Genomic DNA, 15,022 nt, shown 5'->3' with positions numbered 1-15,022 from the left:
AAGCCCCCGTCATAAATTAAGATGACACACATTTGTGTGTCATAAATTTATGACACGCATGTATGACTTACATTGCGTGTCATTGAAGCACACGCCATTAAAAAAGATGAGACACATTTGTGTGTCGTGATTGTATTTCGTAAATTATTGTTATATATATATATATATTGTAGATTGATAAATAATCAAACTAACTCACATTTAATGCCTCATAATACTAAATATATATTTCATATTATATATAAGCAATCCATTTGCATACAATATATTCACATTAAGTTGCAAACATAATATCCATCACCTATGGCTATTTGAAAACAAAAAACCAAGAATGTTCTCAGATTATCACAAGAAGATACTAACATATTATAAGATCTTAGATGCAACACCTCTAGATTCTTCTGCAATTTTGAAGTTGCTTCTTCATAGTCGAGAACTCTTAAAACAGGCTGCGAATGAGCATTGACTTCAACTGAACTAGTAGGAACATCAGATGCACTAGCTATTCTCGAACCCTTCCCAAAATTTGAGCTGATCACCTTTGGTTTCCACTCCTTATTTGAACCAACTGCTAATGACATATAGGAATTAATACTTTTCATATATTAATCAAGCATCAACTATCTTCAGGTGAGAACATAAAGTAGTCCAAACATTTGTAAAGAGAAAACTTTTTCATTTATGGTTATCAAGTCATCACCCATCACTAAGTAATATGACAAGAACGAAAAATCAAGTAAATTTGTGGTAAAGGTATCTTAAGCTTTAAAAGCTTTACTTTTCATTTCTCACAGTTACATTGTTATTTAAGGGGATAAGTCTATTTACATATGGGTAATTCACCCATCCTTCTCGGTTATAATGATGATTTTCATTCAAACTTGCTGTTGAATTCTATTTCGCTTAGAGGAAAAGGTGATTGATATCCATTTACCAAAATTAGTTATAGATTCCAATGAGTATAAGGAGTAACATAATGGGTCTGAACTCTGAACATCCTTAATTAATCAAACAAAGGAGGGCATTGAACTAAACTTTCCTGGTCTAAGTGAATTTAGATATATCCCATCTCTAACAAATGACGCACATATCTTGATATCTAGGTTAGATCGAGACAACTTAAGCATCCATGTACAGTCCAGCAAAAAGCCAAAAATCAGCTTTTTTTTTTGTGTATCAAAAGGATTATAGCACAAAAATCCACAATGTTTCTCTGGATTTACCCAATTAAGCCATAAAACCAATAAAACACCATCTAAGTTTCATCAGCAATTACCAATATATAGAAAAGTTACAAAACATCATTGATTTAGAAACTGAAAAGTTAAATAATAATCCATTCTACCTGTAGGTTTCTTTGATTTGGATCCAATAAATCTGTTATTTGCTCATTGTATATCTGCAAAAGAAAATTGAAAATGAAGTGATAAGGAACAAGAATAGTACAATACTAAGCAGTCCAATTATGTCAAAACTAAGAATCAAAATAATTCAATTATGTTTATCAGCATGCTTAATTCACAACTTCTAAACGGGAAATATAGTACAACTCAAATACCCACCTTGGCACATAGAACTCCAATTACAATCCCTCTAAGGTGGGAAAGACGGACAATAATGCATAAAGTATGGAAACAGGAATTACTCAATCGCACTGATTTAGCAAATGAGATTACTAAATTACATATCGATTAACTGGTAGCCACAGAAGTCACATATAAGTTAAATGTCCTCGGGAATAGACTATTAATAGTAATTTAACTTTGAATAGGCTTGCGATGCTATATGCGTGAAAAATAGAATACACAAAGGATATCATAAAGGCAAAAACAAGAAATTCATAGATCAGTTAAAAGCATAGCAGCAGAGCCCCAAACAAAGGGAACTAATTAACAACACATAAAATATTAGGAACAAAAGGCATATTGACAGTGGAACTTACATTTTATTAAAGAACGTTTCCAATAATACTGAGAATTAAGCTTATTGATTACAAATAATAATGCATTAATGCTTACCTTTGGGACAGAAACTTCCCATGTTGCCACTGCCTTCAAGTCTAAAAATAAAATTAACAACCAAAAAATTCAATGAGAATAGACTCTAACCTATTGACTAGAGAGCCACTGACTAATAAAAACTAATTTACCATGGTTGCAAAAGTCAATGCCAGGGAGAAGACCCTCCACCCAGACAGTTTCTTCTTGTTTCGATGTGGAAGTTGCTCCATTAACTTTGTTATCGTTCTCATGACCCTCAAATCCTGATATAAACCCAAAATAAATAAAAATCTTTAACCTCAGCTCCATGTTAATACAGTAAACTTTCACCTGTGAAAGCAAATAAGAGGAAAGATCCAGGCACAAAAGTGGTAAGAACTAAAGTGTAACCTCACTTTTTCTATCAATTTCATTAACAGGCTCTCCACTTAGTCCACTATGACTGATGGTCACCTCAGAACTTCTTTCAACTGGACAGGTTGTCTCGGTATCTTCTTGAATTTGGGGAAATACATAAGAATGTGGAAGAGGAAGGTTCAGAGCACGAGACCAAAATATAGAATTCGCCCTAGCATTACAGAAATCACGCAATATTAACCACCAAAGTTCGAAGTGCAAGGAATATCATCATATCATAGTCAATCTCCTTCATTGTCCCCACCCCATTTTGAGAGAGAATAAGAAAGAGTTCATTTTGAGGAGATCCATACCAAAGGAAATATTCAAAGCATACCTCACTGCAAAAGAAGCATTAACAATAATTCATAATTGGGAAAAAGGAAAATAAACACACTTGATTCCTACTTTATTTGATGTAATTAATACCGACCTTTCTGAAACTCCATCAAGAGCAAGAAGTTTCTTCACCAAACCCTTCACTTTATCTTCGTACACAGAAATCAAATCCTTTTTCTATAAAACAATTACACTAACTTTCATCATCATGGGTAGTCAAATTACATGCATTTCATCTTCAAGAGAAACATTAAATTGTATGCTTATATTTACCCGCAATTCAGTTGCTCTATACAAGATTGTTCCTCTAAATTCCAGCATCTCATCATCGGTAAACCATAACGGATTCCCAAAAGTGGTGGGAAGCATATCAAGATACCTGAACCAGTCTTTAAATCCACATAAATAATAAATAAAAGAAAACTAGAAGAAAACAATCAAATATGTTAAATACATACGGTTTCCACGAAGAATTCTTTCGGAGACGTTCCACAGTAAGAAATAAAATCATTAAAAACCTATCATCAACTTCTCTTTCTTGAAACATCGCTCTACACTCTGCTCTAATTAAAGGATCTTGTAAATTTATCAAATTCAACTTTGTATTTTGTCAGGTCTACTTGGACTAAATAGCTCTAATGAACAATTCGAAAAATTTAATAGAAAATCACACAGTAGCAACTATAAACGCAGTATGGACAGAGGACTTAATGAAATGCTCTATTTGAACCAGAGATGTTACCAGTTCGACAGTGTTTCTATCATACTCCCAAGTTGTCCTGGTCTCAAATCCCTCCCAGCAGCAAATTGGATCTTCCAGAACAAATATTAAAGATTTTAATTAGTGAAGAAAAATAAATTTAAAGGAAAATTCTTGAGAGGAAAGGACAATATACCTCAAAACATCTTCGCAGCTGATCCAACTTTCCTCTGACTATACCCTAACAAAAAGGTTGGGAAAAATGAACAAAAATCAGCACACTTTCAGTATATTTGTGTAACAACCCAGAAAATTGAGAATAATATTAAATTGAAATTTAAGGATTAATGGTGTAATTGGTGAAAATTATGGACTAAATTGAAAGATTTTAAAACTTGGAGCTTGTTTTGGAGTTAAAGAAAATTCAGGGACTAAGCCCTAAATTTACCCAATAAAATTAGGTAAGTTTGGTTTTATATGATATATACGTGGGGTGGTTTTCTGTTTCAAAACAGAAAACCACTCCCCAAATCCCCTTTCCCCTACGTCGGTTTCCGACCTTGATTCCGGCGCCGTCCGAGTTCCGATCGTCGTTTTGTAACTACCGTTATGCTCATCATCGAGCGAGGAACAAATCCTTCAAATTAATTGAAGCGAAACGCTGCCAAACGTCGGGAATTTTCAGTCAAAGTCTCGACGTTTTTATTAGCTCTATCGTCGGGAAAATCTTAAATTCACCGCCGATCGTTGTCCGTTTACGACACCTCTTGCACCATCGTGTTCCTTGTGCCGTTTCGAGTCCGTCGGTGTCAACCTTGTTCGCCGTCGACGGCGGCGCGTGAGGAGGTGGAGCAGTCAAAGTTTCGGCCGAGTTGAAATCGAGCTCTCCGCCATTCAAAAATTTGAACCGATCGTTGTAAGTATCTCGAAATCGCTCAAAATAATTTTTAGGAATTTTTCCGGGAATTTTCCGACACCGTAGCACTGTTCACGCGCCGCACGCGCCGCCGCAGGGAGAGTGAGCTGCTGGAAAACCGGTTTGACCAGTTTTGAACCGGTTTGACCGGTCTGACCCGACCCAACCCGACTATTGACCCGACCCGACCGTTGACCGTTGACTGTTGACCGTTGACTTCCTTTGACCAAAACTTAAAATGGCTTTGACCGAGCATTAAACGACCGTTAATCTTTTCCGAGTATACCTATCATGATAGTTTTCGACGTGCCGAATCCATTTCTGCTGTCCGTTTCGTCAAATTCGAACCCGAAGGCCTCCAAGACTTTGACTTTGACCAAGAATTTGAATTTTTAGAAAGTCATACTTTATGTTTTTCGACGTCCTGATTCTGATTCCACAATCCGTTTGGCCAAATTCAGACTCGAAATACCCCAAATTGATAGTCAAACCCGAAAAATGCTTATATACTTAAGAATTCTAGCTTTGAATAATTAAAAAAGATTTGGGGCGGATTAATTATTATTGTTTGAAGGTACAAGAGACTCTCCGGATCGTTCGACAGCTCGACCCATCTCTTCTAGATCAGTTAAACCACGTGTGCCAGTATTCACTCGTAAGACCCGTAAATTTTATGATTTTAGAGATCTATTTATATTACTCATAAGTAATATAGTGTTATTGTAAAATAGGTTCGAAAACTGTAGCAGAGCGTGGTGAAACCAGCAATCAGTAGATTTGCTATTTGAACCTATTGTCGAGGTGTGTTCCCTACTTATTACTGAACTGTTTATTGGTTTTAATATGTGGTACACGAATTCATTGGTTATTGTTTTATATATGCACCAACTTAATGTGACAATTTACGGAATATGGCTGCTGTTTAATTTTTGTTTTGAAATGGTATATGATTACCATGTTTTTGGATTTATGGAATTTATGTCACGGTGCAATTGAATTTGGAAATTGAATTACGATGGAATAGCTCTGATCAAGCTAACTGGGCCTAATGTGACTCTTGAGGGCCCCAAGATGTTTCATTAGGTTGGCTTTCCTTTGCTGTGTGCTTAGGGTAAGCTATATGGACTTATTGACTTGGGCTTTAGGATACAAGCTTCATAGCTTATCCTTAAGTCGGCTTTCTTTTTGCTATGTGCATAAAGTAAGCTATATGGAAAATAATTTTGGGAACTACTGATGGTGTACCAGAAAAGGGTTTAAACTATGATTTTTAAAAGTTAAACTCTTTTACGAATTTGTGAGATTTACTGGACTACGATTTGTACCTATTGTGATTTTATGGAATTATTGGGACACACTGAGCCTAGCTCACCTTTCGAAAATGTTTTCCCCCTTTCAGATACTGTTGGTTAGATACCTCGGTTCGAGCACTTGGAGGATCAACATATCTCTTGAAGTAAATCATATTGTAATATTTTTATCTTGCAAGTTGACTTTATTTTGGGGACATGGACCTTATTTTAAAATATCAGATTTTATAATGATGACTCTTTTGCTATTACTGTTCGGTTTATTGTGATTTTGAATTTGAAGACATGTTTTAAATTAAATTATTACTTATTGGTACTATATTTACGAGTTGGATTTTGATAGTATAATTTGTTTATAACTTCATGTTATTAATAAGGTGATTTTATATTGATGGAATAATGGTTTCGGAAAATGTCTTTAATAATCATAATGTGATCCACTAGACTTAGTCAAAACGCATAGGCCGGGTCTAGGGGGTTACATTTATTGGTATCAGAGCTTTTGGTTTTTAACCCTCGGACTGTGTATGAGTCCACTTTGAAAATAAGGTTTTGAAATATTTTGCAAAACAAGTTACTAAGGCCATGTCACAAAGTTATTAAGATTTTAACAGTGTTCGAGACTCTAAGTGCTTATCTAACCCTAAGTTTTATCTTCGGTGGTAAACTTAAGATCCATCAAAATGAGTGCTAGATGTGGTCGTCGAACTAGCCATGAACGAGGGCGGGTGGTTAGATTTGCATAACCGATTGATGAGATACGAGTAGATTCCCCACCTTCGATAGGTGATCCTGCTCATACAACCCCAACGAATATGCCATCTACCGATGGTATAGGCATGACTACACCCATCATAGGAGCGACCGATATTGAGTCAGAGTCTACTGGAGTTGCATTGGATGAGAATTTTAGTAGACAGTTTCTGCAGTTAATTCAGGGAGCAGTCAGAGCTACTGGTGTTGTATCTGAGGTTTCTATTTCACAGACGTTGATTGCCAATGGAGTTAGAACTTTTAGGGGACAGATTGGTGGAGCTCCTACTGAAGCTGAGGATTGGCTCCAGGATACAGAGAGACGCATGGGTCAGTTGGGTTTGGACTCAACTAAGAGATATATGGGTGTTGTAGCAATGTTAGATGGTAATGCCTACACTTGGTGGGAGTCAGTGACCAGTAGTGTTGCTACCGATCGTTTGACCTGGAATTTCTTTAAGGATTACTTTCGGAGTCATTTTTTGGGAGAGCGCTACTTAGCTCAGAGACGTCAACAGTTTCAAGACCTGGTACAGGGAGACATGACTATTTCCGAGTATGAGATCGAGTTCTTGAAGTTGCTGAAGTATGGATTCAGTATGGTACCCACTGAGAGAGATCGATGTCGTAAATTTGCCCTTGGACTCAGATACGAGCTGCGTAGGCAAGTTGTAGCCCATCAGGATGAGATATTTGATGTGCTGGTGGGCAGAGCCAAAGATACTGAAGAGCTGAAGGTTTTAGCTTCTGGTAGAGAGCATGTTGATCTGGAACGATCTAAGAAATCTTAGGGCCCTACAGAATCATCCGCACAGTCTGGTAAGAGGACTCGTACTTTTGCTCTCAGAGAAGCAATACACATTTCAGGCCTGCAACATCCTCACCATTATCTGTCAGTCGAGGCGGTTTATTGTCGTATTATAATGGGCCCCTTTGTGAATATTGTGGTAAATAGCACACAGGAGAGTGTCGTAAGAATATGGGTCTTTGCTATCAGTGTGGATCTAGTGGTCATTATCGGAGGGATTCTCCTTAGCTAGCTTCGTTTGAGCAGACCACTATTCATACTCCTGTGCGTTCTTAGACTATAGTACAGACTCCAGTTAGAGATCGTAGTCAAGCAAAGGCTTGTGGTTCAGCGTCCAGGACAGACAGTAGAGCCCGACCTCAACAAAATAGAGGGCCAATAGTTTATGAGGCTAGACAACCAGCTTTGGTTTATGCCACTAGACGTCGTGATGATAGAGATGAGCCTGAGGTTATTGCAGGTACATTTACTATTTATTCCATTCCATACTTTGTATTATTGGACAATGGCTCCACCCACTTCTATGTATCGAGCTCTGTATCTCGAAACTTTCAGATTCTGATCGAGAACACTGATAATAATGTTACGGTTACGAGTCTAGTAGGACAGGCGATATTAGTGAATAAGGTATTTCGGCGTTGTCATCTGGAGGTTCATGGAGAAATTTTTCTCGCTGATCTTATGGAGCTTCCTTTAGAGGAGTTTGACCTAATTCTTGGGATGGATTGGTTGACTAAACACAAGGTAAATCTGGATTGCGAATACAAGAGAGCTACTCTGAAAACTTCTGATGGTCGGATCGTTGTGTTAATTGGTGAACGTCGCAGATATCTCTCCAATACAGTTTCAGCGATGGAAATTGATCGTATGATTCGGAATGGATATGAGACTTTCATTGCTTGTATTTTGAACACCAAAGGTGCATTGTCCACGATCGAGGAGATCCATACAGTTAGCGAGTTTCCTGATGTTTTTTCGGAGGAGTTGCCTGGGTTACCTCCTGATAGAGAGGTAGAGTTCGAGATTGAGACTTACCCGGTATCTTCACCTATTTCTATGGCACCTTATCGCATGGCTACAAAGGAACTTAATGTGTTGAAGGTCCAATTGCAAGAATTATTCGATAGAGGATTATTCGGCATAGTACCTCACCTTGGGGAGCTCCAGTTCTGTTCGTGAAAAAGAAGGATGGGTCGCTAAGGCTATGTATTGACTATCAGAAATTGAACAAGATGACGGTCAAGAATAAATACCCACTACCCAAGATTGATGACTTAATTGATCAACTGCGATGAGCTACAGTATTCTCTAAGATTGATCTTCGTTCGGGGTATTATCAATTGAAAGTTAAAGGATCTGATGTTGCAAAAATGTTCATTCGCACTAGATATGGTCATTATGAATTCTTGGTTATACCTTTTTGGTTTGAAGAACGCTCCTGCAGCTTTCATGGATTTGATGAATCGGGTGTTCTGACCATATTTGGATCAATTTGTGGTGGTCTTCATTGACGATATTCTGATCTATTCTCGTACTGAGGCAGAGCATGACGGGCATTTGAAGATCGTTCTGCGGACTTTGAGAGAGCATCGTCTATATGCCAAACTAAGCAAGTGTGAGTTTTGGCTTCAAGAAGTGTCATTTCTGGGGTATATTATTTCTGCGCGAGGTGTTCAGGTTGATCTAAGCAAGATCGAGGCTATTGTGAATTGGAAACGACCCAAGAACATCTCTGAGATTCGCAGTTTCTTGGGCTTGGCTGGTTATTATAGACGTTTTTGTCGAGGGCTTCTCGATCATTGCTTATCCTTTGACAAAGTTGTTAAGGAAGAATGAGTTGTTTGATTGGGGCGAGGCACAACAGGAGAGCTTTGAGAAATTAAAGGTGGTTTTGACTAAAGCACCAGTGTTGATTCAACTAGAGTCCGAGAAGGATTTTACAGTGTATAGTGATGCGTCACATTCAGGACTTGGTTGTGTTCTAATGCAGAAAGGTAAGGTGGTGGCTTATGCAACCCGTCAGCTGCGACCGTATGAGTGTAATTATCCTACTCACGATTTGGAGTTAGTAGCAGTGATTTTTGCCTTAAAGATTTGGAGACACTATCTTTATGGAGAGAAGTGTTACATTTTCACGGATCATAAGAGTTTAAAGTATCTTTTGACCCAGAAGGAGCTTAATCTAGGACAGCGTCGCTGGCTAGAGCTTCTAAAGGATTATGATTGTGTGATGGATTATCACCCTGGTAAAGCTAACATTGTAGCGGATGCTTTGAGTCGAAAGGTGGTATCGGAGTTGAGATCTTTAATGGCCAGGATGAATTTATATGATGATGGCACTTTGTTAGCAGAATTGCAAGTTAAGGCAGAACATCAACATCCATCAGGTTTGTTACAGCCTATTAAGATTCCTGAATGAAATGGGAGTGTATTGCTATGGATTTTGTTACTGGCTTACCTATGACTTAAAAAAAAAAAGATTCAGTTTGGGTAATTGTTGACAGACTTACAAAGTCAGCTCACTTCATTCCTGTGCTGGTAAATTATACTTTGGACAAGCTGGCGAGTTTGAATACTTCAGAGATTGTCAGATTGCATGGTGTTCCGTTGTCTATTATTTCTGATCGAGATCCGAGATTTACTTCGAGATTCTGGAAGGCGCTACATACGGCTTTGGGAACAAGATTAGATTATAGTATATCATTTCATCCACAAACTGATGATCAATCTAAGAGAGTGATTCAGATTCTGGAGGATATGTTGCGGGGTTACGTAATTGATTTTCATGGTAGTTGGGAGAACTTTTTGCCGTTAGTTGAATTTGCTTACAGTAACAGTTATCAGACCATCATTCGTATGTCACCCTATGAAGCACTCTATGGGCGTAAATGTCACACTCTGATCTGTTGGACTGAGTTGCGTGATAGGAAGACGTTGGGACCTGAGTTAGTACGAGAGACGGAGGACAAAGTCAGATTGATCCGTGACCGTCTGCAAGAGGCATTTGATAGGCAGAAGTCTTATGCAGATCAGAGAAGGAAAGATATACAATTTGAGGTTGGTGATCAAGTCTTTTGAAAAGTTTCACTCTGGAAGAAAGTATTGAGATTCGGGCATAAGGGTAAATTGGGTCCAAGATTTATTGGACCATTTCGTATCTTGAAGAGGGTAGGACCTGTTACATATCAGCTTGAGTTGTTTTCTGAGCTCAGTCGTATTCATGATGTTTTTCATGTGTCTATGTTAAGGTGATACCGTCCAGATTCAGATCACATCATTCAAGTTGAGGATGTAGAGCTGAGACCTGATTTTTCATATGAGGAGAAGCCCATTTAGATCTTAGAAAGAGATGAGCGAGTTCTTCGGAATAGGCGTATTCCAATGGTCAAAGTACAATGGAGTAATTGAGGCCCCTTAGAAGCTACATGGGAGACATTGGAGTCGATGGAAACTCAATTTCCTCATCTATTTTCATAAGGTAAATTTCGAGGACAAAATTTCTTGTAGAGGGGGAGAATTGTAACAACCCAGAAAATTGAGAATAATATTAATTTGAAATTTAAGGATTAATGGTGTAATTGGTGAAAATTAGGGACTAAATTGAAAGATTTTAAAACTTGGAGCTTGTTTTGGAGTTAAAGAAAATTCAGGGACTAAGCCCTGAATTTACCCAATAAAATTAGGTAAGTTTGGTTTTATATGATATATATACGTGGGGTGGTTTTCTGTTTCAAAACAGAAAACCACTCCCCAAATCCCCTTTCCCCTATGTCGGTTTCCGACCTTGGTTCCGGCGCCGTCCGAGTTCCGATCGTCGTTTTGTAACTACCGTTGTGTTCATCATCGAGCGAGGAACAAATCCTTCAAATTAATTGAAGCGAAACGTTGCCAAACGTCGGGAATTTTCAGTCAAAGTCTCGACGTTTTTATTAGCTCTATCACCGGGAAAATCTTAAATTCACCGCCGATCGTTGCTCCGTTTACGACACCTCCTGCACCATCGTGTTCCTTGTGCCGTTTTGAGTCCTTCGGTGTCAACCTTGTTCGCCGTCGACGGCGGCGCGTGAGGAGGTGGAGCAGTCAAAGTTTCGGCCGAGTTGAAATCGAGCTCTCCGCCGTTCAAAAATTTGAACCGATCGTTGTAAGTATCTCGAAATCATTCAAAATAATTTTTAGGAATTTTTCCAGGAATTTTCCGACACCGTAGCGCTGTTCACGCGCCGCACGCGCCGCCGCAGGGAGAGTGAGCTGCTGGAAAATCGGTTTGACCGGTCTGACCCAACCCGACCCTACCGACCCGACCCGACCCGACTGTTGACCCGACCCGACCGTTGACTATTGACCGTTGACTTCCTTTGACCAAAACTTAAAATGGCTTTGACCGAGCATTAAACGACCATTAATCTTTTCCGAGTATACCTATCCTGATAGTTTTTGACGTGCCGAATCCATTTCCGCTGTCCGTTTCGTCAAATTCAAACCCGAAGGCCTCCAAATCGATGGTCAAAGTGGTTTACTTTGATTTTGACCAAGAATTTGAATTTTCGGAAAGTCATACTTAATGTTTTTCGACGTCCTAATTCCGATTCCGCAATCCGTTTGGCCAAATTCAGACTCGAAATACCCCAAATTGATAGTCAAACCTGAAAAATGCTTATATACTTAAGAATTCTAGCTTTGAACAATTAAATAAGATTTGGGGCGGATTAATTATTATTGTTTGAAGGTACAAGAGACTCTCCCGATCGTTCGACAGCTCGACCCATCTCTTCTAGATCAGTTAAACCACGTGTGCCAGTATGCACCTGTAAGACCCGTAAATTTTATGATTTTAGAGATCTATTTATATTACTCATAAGTAATATAGTGTTATTGTAAAATAGGTTCGAAAACTGTAGCAGAGCGTGGTGAAACCAGCAATCAATAGATTTGCTATTTGAACCTATTGTCGAGGTGTGTTCCCTACTTATTACTGAACTGTTTATTGGTTTTAATATGTGGTACACGAATTCATTGGTTATTGTTTTATGGATGCACCAACTTAATGTGACAATTTATGGAATATGGCTGCTGTTTAATTTTTGTTTTGAAATGGTATATGATTACCATGTTTTTGGATTTATGGAATTTATGTCACGGTGCAATTGAATTTGGAAATTGAATTACGATGGAATAGCTCTAATCAAGCTAACTGGGCCTAATGTGACTCTTGAGGGCCCCAAGATGTTTCATTAGGTCGGCTTTCCTTTGTTGTGTGCTTAGGGTAAGCTATATGGACTTATTGACTTGGGCTTAAGGATACAAGCTTCATAGCTTATCCTTAAGTCGGCTTTCTTTTTGCTATGTGCATAAAGTAAGCTATATGAAAAATAATTTTGGGAACTACTGATGGTGTACCAGAAAATGGTTTAAACTATGATTTTCAAAAGTTAAACTCTTTTACGAATTTGTGAGATTTACTGGACTACGATTTGTACCTATTGTGATTTTATGGAATTATTGGGACACACTGAGCCTAGCTCACCTTTCGAAAATGTTTTCCCCCTTTCAGATACTGTTGGTTAGATACCTCGGTTCGAGCACTTGGAGGATCAACATATCTCTTGAAGTAAATCAGATTGTAATGTTTTTATCTTACAAGTTGACTTTATTTTGGGGACATGGACCTTATTTTAAAATATCGGATTTTATAATGATGACTCTTTTGCTATTACTGTTCGGTTTATTGTGATTTTGAATTTGAAGACATGTTTTAAATTAAATTATTACTTATTGGTACTATATTTACGAGTTGGATTTTGATAGTATAATTTGTTTATAACTTCATGTTATTAATAAGGTGATTTTATATTGATGGAATAATGGTTTCAGAAAATGTCTTTAATAATCATAATGTGATCCACTAGACTTAGTCGAAACGCATAGGCCGAGTCTAGGGGGTTACAATTTGACCACCAAAGGAAAGTTTAAATAGCTGTACAAATAGCAGTGAACAATGCAGGGCCACTCTAAAAGTTAACCGTCCCAAAAAAACAAATATGAATGCAGAAACAACTGCAAAGTTCTTTCACATGCAACACATTGCATAAAAATCATACATTGGTTCCCAGGGCCTTTCAAGGCCGTTCCAGTAGCTAAAACATTTCATAATGGAGTAAATCCTAGGATAAAAATTAATAGAGAATTAATCTGGGAGTCTACCCACCGCATACATGCACTCATTGATAAGAAAATCTTCAAGTTCACGAACATTGGTGACATCTAACTACAACATTAGTTGATCATATGGTAATACCTGGTCAAGATATTTAAATGGTAAATGAACTTGATGCAACCAACATTTACAACCTATAGTGCCATTGTCAGACAAAGGGTATATCCATTTCAGTTAGAAAGTGGAATAAAACAATTCAGACAGGCATTACAATTTTTCAAGATATTCTAAAGACTTGGTTTCTTCACGTTACGAAGTCAAAGTGGCACGTTCAATGAATATCAAAATAACTATAACAACTACAATGGAACGAGGCTGGAAACTATAGCATATTTAGATGATCAAATGCCCTCTTAACTTAACTATAATACCTTGTTCGTCTCAGCAAGTGTAAGGACAGTGAGTTGCTTTAACTTGAGAACTAGATCAGGGACCAGTTGAGGAAGGCTGCCACTATTGCCTAATCAAATAGTTTAAGCAGCCAGAGTTAGTCACATTATGATGTGAATAATAACTATAATAACAATCAAAGACATAAATAATCAAGTGGATTAATTAAGTGAAGGGTAACATTTAGAAGAGTAAAACTGGTAATCTTGAAGAGATTTACACGGTAGTGACAAATGTTTACTACTAATGATCTTCAAATTATCTCGAATAGAAAAAATACGGGTACAAGTGAAACAAGTGTATTGAAAACATCACAAACTTGTCACAAACAATAAAACACAGGTTTTCCAGCTTACTCTTGTAATCGCTCCATGTGCCATAGGCAAACAACCGAAGCACCTCCAGGTACACCGAGTTTTCAGTTCCGTCAAGCTGCAAAGGTATATAGGTTTCTTATAAATTACAAGTAAACTAAAGCATCAAACAGAAAGTGAAGCAATGAATAAAACTAAAACACCATACTATATTGACAGAAAAAGAAACAGGAAGAAATGTTATTAAGCTATGTGCAGCAAAAAATAACTGATGATGACTTTTATTTCTCAGATTGAGGAAAGAAGGGGAAAGAAAATAAAAGAAACTGATAACGGAATATGTCTTTACCTCAGCGACGGTAGGCACGATAAGAATCTCAGAGAAGGCGAAGAGTGAAGGATGAGACGTCGCTTCGACGATAACAGAAACAAGGGTCGTCCCCTTCTGAGCCGACGATTGCTTAACGAAGTGATCGATGAACTCGACTTGCTTTTGCTCGATATCCATCTTAAAAACTCGAACCCCCGGCCAAAAACCAGGAGGCGGGAAAAGAAAAAGGAAATGGAAATAATTTGAAGAATGTTACTGAAAACAAAACAAAAAAAACACGGAGAGAGAAGCTTTCAGGAAAATAAAGAAAGCAAGTTAGGGTTTTGGTGTTGGAGAGAAAATGAGAGAATGAAAGAAGTGCAAAACATTAGGCTTGAACTGATTATGAGGGGAAGAAGCGGGGAATGATGAAAATAATGAGGGGAAATTAAAAGACGACTTTTACAGATGACACATAATTAAAAAGTGTATTCTGTGTTTTTTTAAACTTTTTGGATTATGACTATTAAATATGACACACATTATTGTAAGTCATAAATCGTTCAGATTTT

At 37.8% G+C, this 15,022-nt stretch overlaps 2 protein-coding genes and 2 long non-coding RNA genes across 4 annotated transcripts; all 4 read right to left on the bottom strand.

The window, feature by feature from the left end:
* Nucleotides 1–1,849: 1,849 nt before the first annotated feature.
* LOC120141178 lies at nt 1,850–3,301 on the bottom strand. The gene is made up of 8 exons (XM_039156114.1): nt 3,194–3,301; nt 3,009–3,114; nt 2,830–2,912; nt 2,711–2,737; nt 2,391–2,568; nt 2,150–2,330; nt 2,019–2,059; nt 1,850–1,885 (listed from the first exon to the last, which is right to left on the bottom strand). Exons 1-8 carry the CDS (start codon nt 3,280–3,282, stop codon nt 1,850–1,852), a joined length of 741 nt encoding a protein of 246 aa, XP_039012045.1. The 5' UTR covers nt 3,283–3,301.
* LOC120139834 lies at nt 2,030–2,427 on the bottom strand. Its single transcript, XR_005517676.1, has 3 exons — nt 2,396–2,427; nt 2,150–2,263; nt 2,030–2,059 (listed from the first exon to the last, which is right to left on the bottom strand). It is a non-coding gene; the product is annotated as an uncharacterized LOC120139834 (long non-coding RNA).
* A 158-nt stretch (nt 3,302–3,459) lies between the features above and the next one.
* On the bottom strand, nt 3,460–13,500 carry LOC120139842. Its single transcript, XR_005517678.1, has 3 exons — nt 13,428–13,500; nt 3,632–3,676; nt 3,460–3,548 (listed from the first exon to the last, which is right to left on the bottom strand). It is a non-coding gene; the product is annotated as an uncharacterized LOC120139842 (long non-coding RNA).
* A 298-nt stretch (nt 13,501–13,798) lies between these two features.
* On the bottom strand, nt 13,799–14,762 carry LOC120141168 (COP9 signalosome complex subunit 7-like). The gene is made up of 3 exons (XM_039156105.1): nt 14,490–14,762; nt 14,183–14,258; nt 13,799–13,896 (listed from the first exon to the last, which is right to left on the bottom strand). Exons 1-3 carry the CDS (start codon nt 14,646–14,648, stop codon nt 13,799–13,801), a joined length of 333 nt encoding a protein of 110 aa, XP_039012036.1. The 5' UTR covers nt 14,649–14,762.
* Nucleotides 14,763–15,022: the final 260 nt, after the last annotated feature.

This window comes from Hibiscus syriacus, unplaced genomic scaffold, assembly GCF_006381635.1.
Source record: "Hibiscus syriacus cultivar Baekdansim isolate YM2019G1 unplaced genomic scaffold, ASM638163v2 tig00002237_pilon, whole genome shotgun sequence".
NCBI classification, from domain to species: domain Eukaryota; kingdom Viridiplantae; phylum Streptophyta; class Magnoliopsida; order Malvales; family Malvaceae; genus Hibiscus; species Hibiscus syriacus.
This window is presented reverse-complemented; position numbering and strand designations above follow the sequence as displayed.